This window comes from Prinia subflava, chromosome 10 (genome assembly GCF_021018805.1).
Source record: "Prinia subflava isolate CZ2003 ecotype Zambia chromosome 10, Cam_Psub_1.2, whole genome shotgun sequence".
Classification (NCBI taxonomy): domain Eukaryota; kingdom Metazoa; phylum Chordata; class Aves; order Passeriformes; family Cisticolidae; genus Prinia; species Prinia subflava.
In genome coordinates this window covers 3,194,104-3,212,199 of record NC_086256.1, presented here as the reverse complement: position 1 = coordinate 3,212,199, position 18,096 = coordinate 3,194,104, and the positions used below count along the sequence as shown (strand labels likewise).

The following is an 18,096-nucleotide window of genomic DNA, read 5'->3' as shown; positions in this document are numbered from 1 at the left end:
ACTTCCCACCACAAAGCCACTGTTCCAGCCCTTCCTTCCTGCGGGCCAGGGCTGAGCTGCCACAGGCATGACCCTTCCAGCACCCTCTGCTTTCCCTTTCTGCTGCGCTTCAGGTGAACTGCTCCCCAGCACCCCCAGGGGATTGCTTTATTGCAGCTTTTCTGACTTCTATTTTACTAGAACAAACCTTTTGCTTTTCTAATATAAAATTGCTCTATCATATTTTTATAGCCCTTCCAGACCTGCTGGAAGCACAGCTCCTTGTGCCATCCCACTTTGGCAGAAGCTGCTTCTGCTCCCCTGTAGCCTCCTAATTGAAATTTCCATATACTTTGAGATCCAAAAAAATGCTTGCTGCTGCTGCAGAATCTCTGCTTAGATATTTTTTATCTCTGGAAGTGTCCAAGGCCAGGTTGGATGGGGCTTGGAGCAGCCTGATTTCGTGGAAGGTGTCCCTGCCCGTGGCAGAGGGGTTGATCTTTAAGGTCCCTTTCAAGCCAGACTATTCCTTGATTCTGTGGTTTCCATCACACAGCACCAGTGTGGTGCTGCAGGGAGTGTCCACCACACTGAGCCCAAGCCCACCTGAGGCTCAGGACTGGCTGTGGCCACCTGAAAGTCCAAATTGATGCCAAATCATGAGTCCAGAGCTTGTGTCCAAGGCCAGCTGCTCCCTCTGAGCAGGGACACCTCAGGAGCCCTTGGCTATTTGGGTGCTACAGCATTAGGGGTTGGTAAATCATCTTTGGGTGATGGACACATTCCCAACATGAAAAGTCAACATCAAACCATGCGTTTGCAGCTGGCAGACACCTTCCTGGGACCTGCTGACAGTGGAGATTGGGTAATAAGGCTCTTACATCCGTGCATTTTGTCAGACTGGTAGCGGGGAGCAGGAATGAGGCACAGAGCCACAAAGGTTGTGCTGCAGTGTGCAGGACGTGGCCCTTGTGCCCTTCCCCTGCCACCCAGGTGCTGGCAGGTGCTGGACCTCCAGGGCCCATCATTCCAGCCCAGAATCCCTGGTGTGGTGGGGAAAGGGGATTTCCCGGTTTGTGAGGCTGCAGGGCTGTGCGGCAGCGGCAGGCCCGGCTCAGTCGCGGGGCACGGCGCAGAGCTGGAAGGGTTTGGGGCAGCGAGTGAGGCTGAGCGTGAAGGCGAAGGACAGCGCGGCCTCTGCCGGGGCCTGGAAGGTGAACTTCTGCAGCAGGGCTACGAAGAAGATGAAGAGCTCGGTCCTGGCGAGCTGCTCCCCGGGACAAGCCCTCTTGCCTGGAAAAGGAGCACAAATAACCCCAAAGAGTCCTGAGCGAGCTGCAGCCGCCCCCGAGCCGCCTCTGGCCGCGCCGGCTCGCACAGGCTGCGGCGGCTTTTCTCCCTGGAAAGGTTAGGTGGCAATGTTCACCCACACAAGCTGCTCAAACCTTCCCCAGAAGTTTACTGCCGAGCAAACTGCGCCTGTTCCGAGAGGCGAAGAGCGGAAACAGTCTGAACAGCCCAGTTATGCAACTTGTGCGAGAAGAAAAAGCCTTTCTTTTTTTTTTTTTTTAATCCTGCAGTAACAAATTGATTTCCTTCCCGCTCCGAGCAGCCTCTATTAACCGTGACTGGGATTTTCACTGTGGGGATGGGCTGGAAGCTGGACAGCAACGGTACCCCCTACTCTGTACACAGTGTCTTGGGGAAAAAATAAAAGCTTTGCAAAAAGAAAAGCCACCTCCCCATCCATCATCCTACCTGCAGAGAAGGGCAGAAAAGCCTCCCGCCTCCTGTACTGGCCGTTTTCCAGGAAATGTTCAGGATTAAAGGTGTCTGGAGTCTCCCACACGTTCTTGTCAAACATTATCGAAGTCAGGCTGGTCATCAGGGTGGTGCCCTGCGAGAGGTGGAGAAAAGCGGCGATTACGAGGCGCAGAGGAGCCGAAGTGCTGCCAGACCGGGTTATTATTAGCTCTGTAAACTACTCTGTTTTAAGGGCAGAATGGGGGGGTTTTTCCCCCTTAAGCTATGTAATTAAATGAGGGTGAAAGCCTGCAGGATTGTTCACTTCTGTGTGCCTTTGCACATCACCGAGTGCTGATCTGCACCCTGAGCTGCAGTAACAGGTGATGTTAATGCAAACCAACTTGAAATTGGTAGCACTGAATTCCCATAGGAACTTGAAGGAATTTAATCAAGTTATTTTCAATCGATTTGTTTAAATGTGTTTTTTTAGGAAAAAATAAAACTGATCTGGTTTATCCCCACATTCTCCATCAGCCAGAGAAATATCCTAATCCATGTGGAGGAAAATGCATGCATTTTTAAAATTTGCCTCATTGCAACCAGTCGTATAGAGGGAAGATACCAGGTATATATAAATCCCATATTTGCTTTTGTAATTGCAGAACAGTGTGTGTGAAACAGTCCTCATTATCTGCCCTTCATCAAGTGCTATTTTTAATAGATGATTATTAATACTGTGTAGAATTAACAAACCCAAATTGTTTGCTTTCCTATGTTTCCTAGCCCTCTATTCCCATAATTTTGTTGAGGTTGCCTTTTACAAAAGTTAAGGCATAAACTTTTTAAAATATGAAATTACAGCCAACACCATAAGGATCACACAATTCTCCTCTGTAAGGAGGTGAGACCCCATACCAGCCCCACAGAATCCATCAAGAAGGCTTGTATTTTTTACATAATTGTGGTATTTCTATAAGATCCTGGTGGTTGGTTCCCCTCCAGGTGAGATTTGGGGCTTGGGCAGTGGAGATCCTGCACTGGTGGGATGAAGGGTGGTGGGATGGAGACTATTTGGTTAAAGGCTGGTGGGATGAAGACCAGTGGGATGAAAGCTCTGGGATGAAGGCTGATGGGACAAAGACTGGTGGAATGAAGGTTGGTGAGATGAAGACCAGTGGGATGAAGACTGGTGGGATGAAAACTGTGGGATGAAGGATGGTGGGATGAAAACTGTGGGATGAAGGCCGGTGGGATGAAGGCTGGAAGGACAAAGGCTGGTGGGATGAAGGCCGGTGGGATGAAAGCTGGTGGGACAAAGGCTGGTGGGATGAAAGCTGTGGGACAAAGGCTGGTGGGACAAAGGTTGGTGGGATGAAGGCCGGTGGGATGGAGGCCGATGGGATAAAGGCCGGTGGGATGAAGGTTGGTGGTCCCCACGCACTTTGGGCAGGTGGAAGCCGGCCAGGGTGGTGTCGCTGGTGGCCATGCGGGGCACCCCCAGGGGCACCACGTTGCCCACGCGCAGGACCTCGCTCAGCACGGCGCTGGTGTAGGGCATCTTCTCCTTGTCGGCCATCGAGGGCTGCCGGCACTGCCCGACCACGGCGTCGATCTCCTGCTGAACTTTCTCTGCAGGGAGCAAAAGGAAATTCAGAATATCCCACTTCATAGAATTTTTAAGGTTGGAGAAGCTCTCTAAAAGGATCGAGTCCAACCATTAAACCAGCACTGCCAGGCCGCCACCAAACCATGTCCCCAAGTGCCACATGCACACTCCTTTTGAGCACTTCCAGGGTGATTTCACCACTCCCCTGGGCAGCCTGTTCCAGGGCTGGAGCCCCTGTTCAGTGAAGAAATTTTCCCCAATATCCAACCTAAACCTCTACTGGCACAACCTGAGGCCGTTTCCCCTTGTCCTAGCACCTGTTCCTTGGGAGAAGAGGCTGACCCCCCCTGGCTGCACCCTCCTTTCAGGGAGCTGTAGAGCAGGAGAAGGTGCCCTCCAACTCTCCTTTTTTCTGGGCTAAACACTCCCAGTTCCCTCAACAGCTTCTCCTAAGTCTTCAGAAGGTTCCCAAGAGGACACCTGGGGCACAAGCACATCCAAGACGTGGCAGAGCTGGGATAACTGTGTTCCCTGAGTTTCCCTTACCTAATTTTGGGCTAAGCAAAGGACCCCTCAGTGGCCCTACCCTGGATGCGGGGGTACGCGGCCATGTAGAGCAGAGCCCAGCGGATGGCGGTCGCCGTTGTCTCAGTCCCAGTTAAGAACAAGTCCAAGGTGGAGCACAGCAGGTTTTCCTCATGGAAATAGGAGCTGGGGTCACCCTTAAACTTGGAGGAAAAACAGGCAATGAAAACTCTTACTCTGGAGGGAATGCTTTTAAAACCCAATCCAAAATCACCTGTGCATAACTGAAGTCCTGCTGCTCCTTTCTTATCTACCCCTGGACTTGGAAATTTCCAGCCTTTACTTTCACTGGATTTCAAGCCCTATGCATTGTTTTGAAAGACAGCCTGGTTGCTGTAGAGTGGCTCTTGAAAGCAGGTAGCATTTTTAAATGTCAAGTTTCACAATAGCAAACACAGGCCTGCGAGTGCTCATGGAAACATGAACATGTTCCCTGAGAGTCCTCCTACGCCGTGTGACAGAACGAAAAAAGGAAGAAGACAAAGTGTAAATCCCTTCAAATGAAAAAAAAAAAAAAATCTGTGTGTTTTCAAAGTGATCAGGCTTCTGCTGCTGCTGAAGTTTGATGTGGCAGAGGTAGGGAGGGGAAGGCAACATGTGAGGCGAGAGCTCCCCTGACAAAACAGCCCTGAATCTTCTCTGCTCATATTATGGGTTAATATTTAGGTGGTTTTAGTTATTTCCCTCCTACCTTTTCTATTTCCTTCAGGTAACAGTCAATATAATCTCCTGCCTCAGACTGGTCCAATTCCTCCTTGTGCTTTGCAATCACGCCTTTGACAAAATACCGAAGCTTCTCCCAGTGCCTGAAGATTTTCCTGAAGGGTCCTGGCAACCATCTCATGATCAAAGGAAAAGCATTATAAAGCTGGTAAGAAATCAAACAGAACAAAAGAGCATTTCTTGAGTTAGAAAGCAGCAGGTATCATAGTTGGGAGGATGGGACTCTCACATAATTGATTAACTCTGCTTGCTACCATGAAAAAGAGTCATCCTTGCTATAACAGTCCAGTTTGTACAAATTTACTTACACAGGTGTAAACAAGTGCAAACAAGATAAGAATTGGATAGGTATTTTCTGCTGATAAAGTTCTCAAATACTGAGTGGCCAAAGCTGCCCCCTGACGTGAGGTGGCCACAGGTGAGGTGGATGCAGATGAGCCTCTTAGTGTGCCCCAATGGAGGGGACAGAGATCAGACCTGACCCGTGGTATGTGGCCACACAGAAAATACATCACCAAATACACTTATTTTGGTTCTAAACATAGAATCTCATTTTTTCATAAATAGAAGTTATTTAAGAAACTGGTTGGGATATGGATGAGGGAAAAGATAGGAATTTTCATAGTGTTACTAATTCTTCTTTTTGTAGAAACAGATACTTTAAAGATTTTCCTGTTGTTCTTTAGCTATGTCAGGCATAAGATTAGTTTCAAAAATCCTGTAGTATTTTTTTTCTCCAGGTGCCCAAATAATTTTAACTTATTTCCTTAATTTCCTGATAGACTTTGTGTATAAATCTGATCTAATATGAACAATTCTCATGGTCATTTTTCTTTAAACATGGCTCTTTTTCTACAGGAAAAGGCAGATTATATCAGTGCCTTATAAACCCCGGGTTCTGAGCTCTTACATGCAGCTGAAGCTGGAAAAATACCCCAGTGGCTTTACCTGGCCCCAGAAACTTCCGATGAGCAGCAGCGTTTCGGCCAGGGAGTGCAGCAGCTCCTGGAAACGGTTGTCATGGTAGTCAAAGCGGCTCCCAAAAGTTATGGAACAGATGATGTTTGAAACAGCACTGTTAATTTTGTAATGAGGGTCAAAGGGTTGTCCTGGAGGAAAAAAAAAAGGAAAGGAAACTTCCTGAAGGGAGGTTGTGGCCGGGTGGGGGTTCAACTTTTCTCCCAAGGAACAAGGGACAGGACAAGAGGAGACAGCCTCAAAGTTGTGCCAGAGGAGATTTTGATTGGATATGAGGGAATGTCTTCATTTGGAAGGATGGCAGGGTTTGGAAGGGGCTGCCCAGGGCAGTGGTGGAGTCACCATTCCTGGAAGTGTTTGAAAGGTGTGTGGCTGTGGCACTGGGGCCATGGTTTAGTGGGGAACATGGCAGTGCTGGGTTAATGTTTGGACTCAATGAACTTAAGGATCTTTTCCAACATAAACCTCTGCTTGACTCTATGATTCTGAAGACAGCTTTCATTCTTTTTTCCTGTTCAGTCTCAGCACAAACCACCAGATCCACAGCTGTGAGTTGGAGTGAGACCTCACCTGCTTCTCACCCATGGTGGTTCTCAGGTTCCACCCCATGCCCTGGGGTTCCCACCACCCCCATCACCTCCAGCATCCCTCTGGAGCCTGGGCACCAGGACATCCTGTCCCGTGTCAGCCCAGGCTGCTGGCAGGCAGTGACATTAGCACTGAGCTGCCCGAGCAGGTCTGAAGTGTTTTGCAGGGAAAACAAGCAGCAGCATGCCACGCTATGGCTGTCAACTTTGCCCACTCCAACGTGTGTTTGGTGCCAATTTCATATGCCACGAGAGGGTCCCTCAAAGCTTCACCCAGGGCAGGGAGCCCAGGACAACCACACAGCAAAAATGCCATTGTCCTGGGCTGTAGTTGTCCCCCAAGAAGAAATCAAGGGAGCTGGAGGAGAGAGGGGAGAGGGTTGCAGGTCTCTGTGCCCACCTGTGAACCCCAGCAATAGCTCATGTGGCCACAGAGCACAGTTATGCAGTGAAGTGTGACGTGATGCTTGTCACATCTGTGTTCCCTGAGAGGGCTGCTGAGCAGAGACTCCATCTCCTTGGGCACATTTCAGCAGCCTGGAGAGCCCCTTGCTGTGACAAGAGACTGACCTCAGTGACAAGCCCAGCCCAGCCCTGAGCTGCTGCTGAGCATCACTTTGAAATGCAAGGCACTCCTCACAGCACTGCTGATCTCTCTGCTCTTCAAGAAAGTAATTAAACCGGGCTGGTGCTCAGATATTAGAGTGATGGACATGATCACTGTTTGTCATTAGTAATGGGAAGAAAGGCCCAAACCAGCAGCTTAATTAGGTTATTGATTACGACTATAGAAGACTATAATCGATTGGCAACATGGAGTATTTGGACTGTTCAGTCAACAGCAATTAAAATGGAGCAAGTTTAGTATATAATTTCACAATTCCTTTTTAGATCTTTCTTGTTTACTATATATAGCTCCATAGAATTAGCTCAACCCCATCTGCTTCTATTTAAAGCTGAAGTGCAACATCACCCATGTACCAACATACAAATTATTCTTACTAATATCCCTCTGGCAGTTTTTAAAAGCTGGACCATAAAAGAGCAAGGCACACGCTTCATCTGTGTGCGAAACAAAAGGAAAGCCTGACTAAACAAGTTTTAAAATACTTTGCGAAACCAAGGACAAGCAGAGGTTAACTAAGCCTCTGAGTGGAAGTGCCTGATAGCAGGAGAGTTGCATTTCTATTCCTTTGCAGAATGCATGAGACACTTCCTTAGCCATATAAACACTCATGTTTTAGTAACTGCCTAGTATATATTTGCTTAATATTAATAAGGAACAACTGAAATAGGAGGCCTGAGGTCTAAAATAAATGCTAAAAGGCACAGTCTGGAAGTGTAAGATAGAGGTTTGAGCTATCGAAGAAATGTTTTGCACATTTGGAGCTGCGTTGGGGTAAGAGTTTTACTTCTCATCCTTCATTTAGCTGGAAGCTCTGAGCACAGTGCAGTGCATTAACCCTCACCTTTCTCCTCCTCAATCGTCTCCACGAGGTACCGACTCTCCTCTTGCACTTTTTCCTCAAAATTTACAGCAAGGCTTTTCAGGGTTGCTAAAGCAAACTTTCTCTGCTGCCTCCATATGTGCCCGTTGGATGATATGAGCCCTGCAGGTGGAAAAAACAGGTGAACAATCCTCTCTCTGAGTCATTTGTGAGTGTTAGGATTCTGAAACGGCCATTCTTTGTGGACAAAAACCCCAAACCAAGGCAAACAAAGCTCGTGGATGTGGAAAAGGCTATGGCTTTGCCTGGGAATTAAAATTCAAGAGTAATTGGCTTATGCTAAAGATCTAGCTTTATGGAATTGCTTTAATCTGCTACTTTGTCACTTTGTGTGGGAAAAAAAGGTGTAAGCCAAAATACTCTGAGTACTATCACGCTGTTGGCAGAGCTGCAGGCAGGAGCACCCCGTCTCTGGAGCTGTGAGCAACCCAGGCAGGAAAAAGTAAAGGAGAAATGAAAACCAAGGGGAAACGCTGGAAGTGTATCGACCTTTGGGTAGCTTGTGTTTATTTCTCCTCTTTCATTAAAATCTGGTTTTGAGCCCATCCTCATCCCTAAATCTCACAGACAATAAAACATACCCCTGTGAGATTATTAGTGTGAACTCAATTCTTGCCTTCTCCTGTGCAAGCTTTTACAGGTGCAGTTTGCAAGGGTTGAATTCAACCTGTTTCTTTCCCTGTAACAGTTATCATTCCAAAGAGATGAAAGTTTTGTCCCAAAATCCTGGTGGCTGTGCTTACCAAAGCCTCTAAATATTTCTTGGAGGAGTGGAATATTTGGCCGATCAGCAAACACTTCAGCCTGGTGGACAAGAGCTTCTCTCACCATCTGGTACCCGTTGACCACCACGAATGTCAGACTTCCAAACTGCACGCTGAAGATGTTCCCATAGCGACCCGTTAGCTGAAAGAGAGTCCATTGTCCTCTGAGAACAAGAAGATGGGGATGTTCAAAACTCACCAGGCCAAGACCTTGAACAGGGAAATCTGAATTTGCATTAAACCCTGCTTGAAGTAAAGGGACTTTAGAGAAACCCAAACCCAAGCATGCAGGTCCCATCCAATCTAAGCTACTCCCTGAAGGCTGGAGAAGGCATAAAAAGGGCTGGACAGCTGTAGTGTGGGAGAGATGCTTTGCTTATATTTGTTTTTTGTGGTGACCTGGGCTTTACCAGGTGTTTACATCAGTTTGGCTTGTAACAAGGATATAACTTGCTCTGTAACTGATGGGCATCTGCTCTGTCCCTTTCTGTCCCACCATCTGGGTCACCACACTCAGGCTCTTCCTGCGGAGGGCAAAGCATAAAAAATTATCCCTTTCATCAACTTTGTGTCTTGAGTAGTGTGGTTTCTTCTCCAGCTCTCCCTTTTAGACAGCAGCCCTAACTGCTTATTGCTAGAAATGTACTTCTGATTTTAAGCCTGACTGCATTTATGGCCAAATTGCAGCCATGGACTTTGCTGGCATTAGTGTCTCCTCTGAGATGTGTAAGAGTAAAAAGGGGATCATATCTTCTCTCTGTCAAGGAGCTCATCCTCTCCTTGGAATGAATCTACATGAAAGGACACGCAGAGTCACCCCAAACTGCTGTGGTGACTCGTGAAACCAGCCTGGGACCAAATGGGTGTCTCAGCCATTGTGTGCTTGTAAATAAATGGGATTAATTTTCTTAATAACTGTGTGTATTGACAAAATATCCTGAACTCGCTGCCTCAGCCTTCCCCAAGGATTCCCTCAGGGACCACCCGTGCTGGTGGCCTGAGAACACCCAGGGCAGACAGGCTGGTGTCAGCCTGCTAAGCAAAAGCAAGAGACAAATAGTCACCAGAAAGGATTTCTGCAGCCATCATGTCAGAACTTCTTCCACCTTTTCAGACAGGAATACTCAGCATGTATAAAACCTCTCTCTTTTTGTGTCTGGTGGGAGTCAAAGCTGTGGAAACATTTCTAGAGAGATCACTGCCTCTTTCTGCAACACAGAAGGAGCTACAGGACATAACTCAGGATTTTAAATGTTTCTTTCAGATGTGATGGGGTGAATTGTTGGCCTCTGAGCAAAGACAGTGACAGGACAATTTCCAGAGGTGATCTCCAAACACTTCAGCTGTCACACAGCACTTTTCATCTGCCTCCCAGTCTGGCCCAGCCCTTCCGAGCCCTTTCTGGGGTCCAGAAGGAAATGGTCACAATCAGATGGGAAGAAAAAGGAGGAACGTGTAGGTCTTCCCCTGTTATGGATTTCTTTCCCATTGGACCATCCTACTCCCCTGGAAGAGGAGGTGATAGTGAGAGAGAAAACCAAGAAGGGTCATTCTGTCTCCTGTGGTTATTGGGAGTTATCTCCCAGTTCTGCAGAAGTTGCCCTTGCTGCTTCACAGTGTGGTGATAAGAGGAAGGGTAGGATATTGTTAACAGGGAAAATGTCCATGGAGCTCTTACCTTCTGCAGTGCGAGATGGAGGGGCTGCTTAAAGTCCACAAAGGTTCCCACGAGAGGAAAGAGCTGCGGCCCTGGAGGGAAATTCCTGGGTCGTCTCTTTTTCACAAGGTCAGTAATCAAAAGAGACACGACCAGAACCACCAAGAGCATCCAACCATTCAGCTTGTTCAAGACAGACACCAAACCAGGCCAAAACTGAAGCTCCATCTTGGCTGATGAACTCGCAGGTTTTCATCCCAGGAAGGGACTCGATTCTGGTGTTACATTTGCTAACACAGGAGTAAGCAAGGACTGGAGAAGAAACAAAAAAAGCTGAAATGCTGATGGCTGACTGGGGACAGAAGCTGCTTTTCCATATACAGCTGCTGCCAGATCACCTGCTGAAAAACTAACTTTAAACACCAGGATCTCCAAAAACAACCCCAAAACCTCACAACGTTTGGCCAATCGAAAGCAATCTCGCAAACGTTTAGCTTTATATCTCTGTCAACTTCCTAACTTTCTTATAGAAGAACATTCCTCCCTTTTACCCTGAACAAGGGGCTCCTTTATACAGACACCCCACTGGGATTATCAGCACGGCAAACATTCGAGGTGAGGTGAAAGCAGCTTAGGGGCTGATCACATGTGGTGGGTGCGCAGGTTCGGGGATGGGGAGGCATCTGAGGTGATGGACACCACACAAGTGGCTGAGGGGCTGATCCTGTTAAGGGCTAAGCACCATCTGCAAAGGGCTGGGTGCCTTCAGTGCCCACCAAAGCCTTCCTGGCTTTGCCAGAGCCCTCAGGGGAGGTTCAGACAAGGGAAGAGCTGCAGGGGCCCAGGGCTCTCCCAGCAACACAAATGAGAGTTAAAGGAGCTTAATTTCGAGAGTGAGAACATAGGCTCATGTGCTTGCCATGGAATTGGAACTTATGCATTTAAATCTCCTGGGTTTTCCTAAAATCTTCTTTGAATAAAGCTTCACGCTGTCCTGGGGGAAGGCTGCAGTGGACTGACAGTGACCTCTATGACTTAGAATCAATCTTCTGTCACCTGCTGATACTTAGCTACAACTTGATTCCAGCTTTCTCTTTCTTTTGTTTTAATTCCTTTTACAAAATTTACTTTTACAAAGAATCCAAATTTATACTAAAGCAAAAGTATAAATAATGAGTTTTCAAATTATTTTCCTAGAACTTACTGTGAGAAATTCTGAAGGATGGTCAGCTTTTACTGCCATAGAATCCTATGATGGTTTGGGTTGAACAGGAACTTAAAGACTCTCTAGTTCAAACCTTCAGCCATGAGTAGGGTGTCTTCAGGTTTAAAGAAAGCTTTAACTTTTAAGGAAAAAAGTGTAGCTTTTCATAGGAAACAATAATTGGGAAAAAAATCTGGTATCCTCTAGTCGTTCACCATTTTAAAAAGCTTTGCTGTCCGTGTTTTTCATTATCTTAGAAGCACACACAGGCTGACAGACCTCACCTTGGCTATGGCAGGAGTCTTTTTTAGGGGCAATAGTTATCTGCAGCCCAACCCTTCTTGGTTTGAAACATTATTTACATGTTCCAAGCTGGGATTAGACAGCAAACGGGGAGAAGCAATGGAAGAAACATCTCACATCCCTTGTGTCTAAAGCACATTTCACATGTCCCCATAGCACAGCTGTGAGCAGCAGTGGTTGGATGTGCTTTGCTTCTCCTCTTGCCGGCGCACCCACGGTGCTCCTGCACCATTTGCATCCGTGCACCTCTTCCAGCCTTCCTGGTGTGGCAAGCCAAGCCTGGCTTACCAGAGGCTAAATCAGGATAGCAGGCTCGTGCTCCTCATCCTGGCGCCGGGGAGATGACTCGGTTGGTGGAGGTGTCAGCCTACAGCATGCTCAGAGGGACTGTGATGATAAGGCGTCAACTTCTGCTAGCCCAGTTTCACTCCTCTGTTCCTCGCTGTGCCATATGATTTGTCAGCATGCACAGAGTGCAGATCCCTCCACCACTTGTGGCTGCTGTGAATCGGGCTACGTGCAAAGCCAAGGTGTTAATGTGTTCTTCTGGGTGGTGTTGTGGGGGTGGGTGCATCGTGGTTGACAGGAGAAATGTTATTTTTAGCAGGAGGAGCACATTTTGCATGTACTCACATGTGTCTTGTCAGTCAGAAACCTCAAGTCTATTCCTTTGCCTTGAAGCTTCACATGTCCAAATGTATCCCCTCACAAAGTTCTTCACATGCCAGATTTACAAAGAATTAGAGAAGAGCCTTCCAGTATTACCAGGGCTCTCCTAACCTTGGCAGACAGTAACACCAGCATGTTATCAAACTGTGGTGAAGCTGTTTCGGGTCCCAGGCTTTAATCAACCCAGTTCTCACACGTGCAAATCCCCAAAGCTCTGAGGAAGTCACGTCACCGTGGCACATGGACAGTGCCAAGGTTGTTGGACAACTCCAATCTCTGCAGTGTTGAAACATCCTTATCTGTAAGATCCTGGTCACCTGTAGCATGAAGCTGTTCCTGAGGTCAGCACCATGAATGCTGGAACATTGGTCTTCTGCAGATCAAATAAAATCAATTTGAATTCATAAGAGGTGCACATCCTCACACATCTAGTAGGGAACAGGATGTAGACCCACCTTCCCCCAGTTTCTCCTCAAATACCTCCCCTGACCCCAGTACACAGCTTCTCACCACCTCACCTGAGCTCGAGGATACCACGTAGATAAATTGTGCCATATTGCACGGACACACACACATCACTGCCTGAATATTAAGGCATCTTGAACAGCCAAGAGACAGAAATTGGCCCATATGCTTTGTACCTTCTTCCCTGGCTAGATGTCTAACTGTGTGCAGAAGGTTTTGAAACACAAAGAGAAACATTCTGTTAAAAATGCAATTACCATTTGTTTTTCAAGATATAGTATCCCATTATTTTTTCCAGAGAAGCGAAATTCAATAAGGTTACAACAGAATGTAGTCCAACAGTTACCGTACTTTCAGAGCATTATTTAAGCTACAGAATTTCTTAATGATTAGAAACATATGTAGGAAAAATCACATGCAAAATGAGAATGACTGGAGACAATTTTCCCCCAAAACACTTTTTTTTCAGGCAAGTAACAGCTCATCCACCACTGTTGTTCCATCCATCACATTGGAGGTGTGAGACTCCCACCCACCTGGGGAGATGTGTGCTCAGGTCACGTCAACAAACAGGCTCCAGAGAAGTCCAAGGACCCATCCTGATTTCCAGCAAGGAGTATTTTGCTGTCTCTCTCCTCATGTCAGACCCAAGGAAGTGAGGCCATTTTCACCACAGGCAAGCTCTTGAACGGCAGCGACCACCCCGATATGTGTCTTAATGCCACGTCCCTGAAGGTTTTCACACAGGTGCAGCTGCTGTTCCATGGTCCAGCCCATGTGAGTCTTCATGAACCTGGAGTCAGTGACAGATTAGGACACTCATTTCCTTTCAGGATTTAGTTTCTGGATCAAATGAAATCTACAGAGGATTTGTAATTTCAGAAAGCCCAGAACTGAGAGTGCTGGGGCACCCAAACCTCCTGGAGTAAACTCAGGAAACACATGATTGAACTCCCTTCTTAGGCTGAAGTTCCCCACTTGTGGGATTTCACTGGGACATAAGGGCTCCCATATATCCCAGATTTTGGCTTCAATGCCCAGAATCAGGAAGCTGAGTCCATATTTACTGCTCTGTGTGTATGGTGAATACTAAAGTGCCTCCAATTTTGATCTTCTCTCTCTCCTCCCTCAGCCAGACTAGGTGCAAATAACCTCTAGGTTTTCCTGGGACCATAGACCTCTCACCTGTAACCTCCTGGCCACAACATTTCCATGAGCTCTCATTAGAGCTTAGAGCTCTCATTAGAGCTCTAAGCCAGGGAGCTGTCACCAGGAAAGGGCAAACTGAGGCATTACGAGCCTGAACCAAGTGGTGTGAGCAGACCTACAGTTTCCGGCTGTGCCATCTGGGAAGGACCCCAGAAGATGGGGATGCTCAGTCCCCTTCTGTAACAGCCCAAAATGTCCCTTTCTGCTGTAGAAGCCAGTTGTGAAGGGATTGCATTCAGACTTCAGCCAGATAATTAAATGCAGGTAGCAGAAAGCGCTGCAGGGAGCCCTCCCTGTGCCCCCTGACCCTGGATCACCCCTGGCTTTTTGCTCCAAGGTTTTATTCCCTCCGCAGCCGCCGCTGCCAGCGCCGCCCCGCAGGCAGATCCCATCCGGACGCACCGAGTCAGATTTGGGGGTGCCGGGTGCTCCCCCCGGGGCCGCGCCCGCGGCAGCGCCAGAGGCAGCGCCCACCCTCCCCTGGCACGGCTCTGCCTCCGTCTGCCGCAACCTGGGCTGCAGCTCCGCATCCTCCGGCTCCCCGTAAACCTCCGGAAAACTCTCCCGTCGAAGGCGCACCTTTTCAGTATTCACAGAGAAGAGTACAGTCACATATTCCTCTCAAAGCCACAAGGACTTGACTAGAGCTAAAATGTCATTTATGTACATATCACAAGCGTTTTTCTAGGCACAGATGTCTTTCTGGTGCCAATATGCTGTTTATGTACTTATCTGTCACAAGCACATGTCTACATACATATGCCCTGCTGGCAGAGGCACAGAGCATTTTGAAACTCTTATTAGACTGCTAATGAATAATACGCATACAAAGGAGAAAACAGAAGGTGGGTCTATCAGGAACAGCCTCTTTCTTAACTACCTTTTAATTGTAGGAGAGGAAGAAAAGAGATGAATTTTGATATGTTGGCATCTGTGAAGGCCTGCTTAGCAGCATCCAACGCCATCATTTTAAAAGTGGATTTTTCACAGGTTTGGGTATTTTGGGGGGAGGGGAGGATTTTTTTTTTCCTCTTAAAAAAACCCACAAAATTTTGACACTGAGAGTATTGCAAATCCTGGTGCCAATGATGTATGATAGTGTGATTGTCACCATGGAATGCTGAAAAGCTCGAGCAGCTGTTTGGCATATTGACAGTGCGAATTTAGAGCGTTTTAAATGCAAATGACAGTATTCAATTGATCGCAGGAAAACAATGGGTCATAGCCTTACCTTTCCTTGGCTATGCTCTGAATAATCAGGCTGCAAATCCATGCACAATAGGGATATTGTACACGTTCTGGGGATTTTGTTCCCCGCGTTCACGGGGGTCGATATGATGCTTCTTTTGGGCAGAGCTGAAATAGAGGCGCCGCTGAACCGTCCCGGGCACCTCGCGGGGGTGAGGTGGGGAAAAGGGCATAATTTGCTCCAAATCCACCACGTCCTAAGTGTCAGCCTGTTTTTCTTCACTTCTGTCCTTTTCTGCTCGCTCTTTAATCATTCCCAAGGGTGGCTGGCTTTCTGCCTGACTTGTCTCCATTATACCCTGCTGCAATCAATATGGCAAGCAGAAATCAGCAGGAGAAGGCATGTTCTGCTCCCAGTGAGAGCCGGTGGGAGGGAGGGAGATCAGGCCAGCCAGCTGCAACCCCAGCCCGGCAGGCGAGCCCAAATCCAGCCGAAAAAAGCCGCCGCCAGACGGCTGGGTCCTGCTTCCTTCGTGGTGCCCCCTGCCCGGCAGTGAGCAGCAGGTAAAGGTCTTACTTTTCCCCAGCCCTGGGAGGGCAGGCAGGAAAACCTGGCCCTGGTAAAATTTACACTGAAAGCCAAACAACCCCCTCACCTTTTCTTTTTTTTTTTTTTTTTTTTTTTTTTTTTTTTTTTTCTTTTTTTTTTCTTTTTTTGGCAGTGGTGGAAAGAAAAAGAAGGGTCTTTCCAAAGCAGAAAAGTCCAGGAATGGGAGAGCCACACTTGCACCTGGGTTCACCCTGGCCATGATAGATTGAAGCAGCCACTGCCACTCTTGAGTACCTCTAGCAATAGATTTTTGGTTTTAAGACCAACATTTCTTCAAAAACAAGTTTAAAACACATGCAGGAGTGGTGTGGATGAGGACATCACCAAGAAAATGCTCTGTGCCCATGGCTTTACCATACACATACATGACATCTCCCTCTAAGAATTTTAACGTGGAAGCTCTTCCCTTTCCATAATTTGTAACCCTGAAAAGGCTATCGAGGATCCATTCCCTTATTGCTATCCCCTGGTTGTATCTAAATTATACCAGTGAGCAGAGCTTTTCTGTCTCCTGTGCTTCCATCTACCCTTCTGGGACTTCAATCTTAAGCACTTTGGGTCAAGCACTGATTTTTGGGTCTCCTTGATCCATGGCTTGGCAAGATCTCCATGATCAGATTTGCACCTGGGATCAGGGAGGTGAGTGGGACATCACAAATGGCTGATGCTCCTGTGTTGTCTGCGTGTGAGATCCATGCTGTGGGCTCCTTGCACCAGAAATTTGCTTTTCCAGGGAATCTGGCAATTACAAAACATTCTGTTTTATAAAGGGGAGGTTCACAAGGAGCTGGAATTGGATAAATTAACACACAGTTAATGTTATCCATTTATGGAGTCTTTTAGAAGGCTCCACAAGTTTTTCAGGCTTTCCCAATCTTGGCCAGCAATCCCAGATGCTCATTCTGCCTAGGTACAAAAATCAAGGGACTGCACAGCTAAGTGACACCTATTTCAGCATCCAGCCCTTCAGTCTCCGATGGAGGGCAATGAATAAAAAAACCCCAGCATCATTATTATCTATGCCTTCCTAAGATAAATCTGTTTACCTGTAAAACAGATGCATTAAAAACCAATCAGCCAATAGAAATAATTAGTTACAGCGTAGGCATGTGATTTGCTCAGCCTCTGGAACGGGGTAATGTCTTGCTTAGCTTGAACTCCTTGCTGATGGATGCTTGGTGAAAGGTCTTGGAGACGATGTACTCAGCTAAACGCTGGGGAGACAGAAAATGATTACTACAGAGAGACAGTGCTCAAGTCAGCTCCGCGAGAAATTCATCACCAGCAGCATTGGCACCACACATGAGCAGCAGCGTATGGAAACCGAACTGTAAAAAGTAACAAAATCAGTGAACTAAGAGAATATTGCATACCGTGAACGTGAGGGAATGCAGCGTTTCCCAGAGGGAGTAACGTTCCTATTTAGCAGCTTTTGTTTTGTTACAGGAAATGCTTGGATGGGGGGATTTAGCTGTGAACACAGAGCTTTTGTTTTCTGGGAACAAAGGGAACCCAACAGACACAGGTTGGTAATGGATAAACTTTCCATGCTGAGCTGGTAGGTAAAGCCTTGGGCTTGGTACAAAACATGCAGGACTGGCTTCTTGTGCTTAAAATCCCGTGGCCCAAACAGCAGCCCTTGGAGTAAATTTATAGCTCATTTCTGCTTAGTGGCCACAAGACCACTCTAAAATAATGCCAAGACCAAGAGGAGGGGCTGCTGCAGAACGCTGCTCCCCTCTCCCCAACATCAGCAAGATGCTCTTGAAAAACCTTCAAAAGATATCAGTGTTGTCTTTAGTCTGGAAAGCCGGTGCAGTGAGTCCTCCTGGGAAAATCCTCCTGCATGGAAAGTGGAAATGGGGTCTCCTCTGCCCCAGAGGCTTCCTGCGAGCCCTTTTACCTGAAATGTGGAGCCCAGCAATCTTCAAAGGCTCACGAACACCCGACAATTTAACAAAGGCACTCGTTGTTTACAAGCAGCTTAGCACATCTGGAACGAGAGAGAAGACGCCTTGACTTGAGCTAAATGAAGAGACTGATCTCATCCTACCAGAAGGAGAAGGGTAACAATAAAACAATTCCACAAGCGTCCCTTGCGATGACAGGACCAGTAGAATTTTTCCAATCCTGCTGGCAAACAGTAGAAGGCAAAAGTCTTGCAGAGACAGAAGGAATAAAAACAAAATGTCTTGCAGGAGGCTAGAAAACTTTCCCAAAGCATTTTTCTTTAAACTTAACCACATGATTTACAAGCTTATTATTAGTTCCCCCCCTTCCTTACATAAAAAGAGAAATTAAAAAAGTTTAGATTA

General features: G+C 47.1%; 1 protein-coding gene across 2 annotated transcripts; it reads right to left on the bottom strand.

Annotated features, from left to right (window-relative positions):
* Positions 1 to 194: 194 nt before the first annotated feature.
* Positions 195 to 17,774, bottom strand: LOC134555411 (cytochrome P450 2J2-like). 2 transcript variants are annotated; one of them, XM_063406973.1, is made up of 12 exons: positions 17,685 to 17,774; positions 14,386 to 16,995; positions 11,338 to 13,567; positions 10,155 to 10,445; positions 8,456 to 8,618; positions 7,674 to 7,814; positions 5,588 to 5,748; positions 4,608 to 4,784; positions 3,918 to 4,059; positions 3,167 to 3,354; positions 1,738 to 1,876; positions 195 to 1,272 (listed from the first exon to the last, which is right to left on the bottom strand). In XM_063406973.1, exons 4-12 carry the CDS (start codon positions 10,359 to 10,361, stop codon positions 1,094 to 1,096), a joined length of 1,497 nt encoding a protein of 498 aa, XP_063263043.1. In that variant the 5' UTR covers positions 10,362 to 10,445; positions 11,338 to 13,567; positions 14,386 to 16,995; positions 17,685 to 17,774; the 3' UTR covers positions 195 to 1,093. The 2 variants fall into 2 exon arrangements, with proteins under 2 accessions (XP_063263043.1, XP_063263044.1); XM_063406974.1 differs by lacking the exons at positions 10,155 to 10,445; positions 11,338 to 13,567; positions 14,386 to 16,995; positions 17,685 to 17,774 and adding an exon at positions 9,541 to 9,650.
* Positions 17,775 to 18,096: the final 322 nt, after the last annotated feature.

Coding starts and splice junctions, on each gene's coding strand:
- LOC134555411 (XM_063406973.1), bottom strand. CDS start 10,361: ATGGAGCTTCAGTTTTGGCCTGGTTTGGTGTCTGTCTTGAACAAGCTG. Junction 4,060..4,607: donor ACCTGAAGGAAATAGAAAAG/GTAGGAGGGAAA, acceptor TTTTCCTCCAAG/TTTAAGGGTGACCCCAGCTC. Junction 1,273..1,737: donor TTTTCTGCCCTTCTCTGCAG/GTAGGATGATGG, acceptor CTCCTTTTCCAG/GCAAGAGGGCTTGTCCCGGG.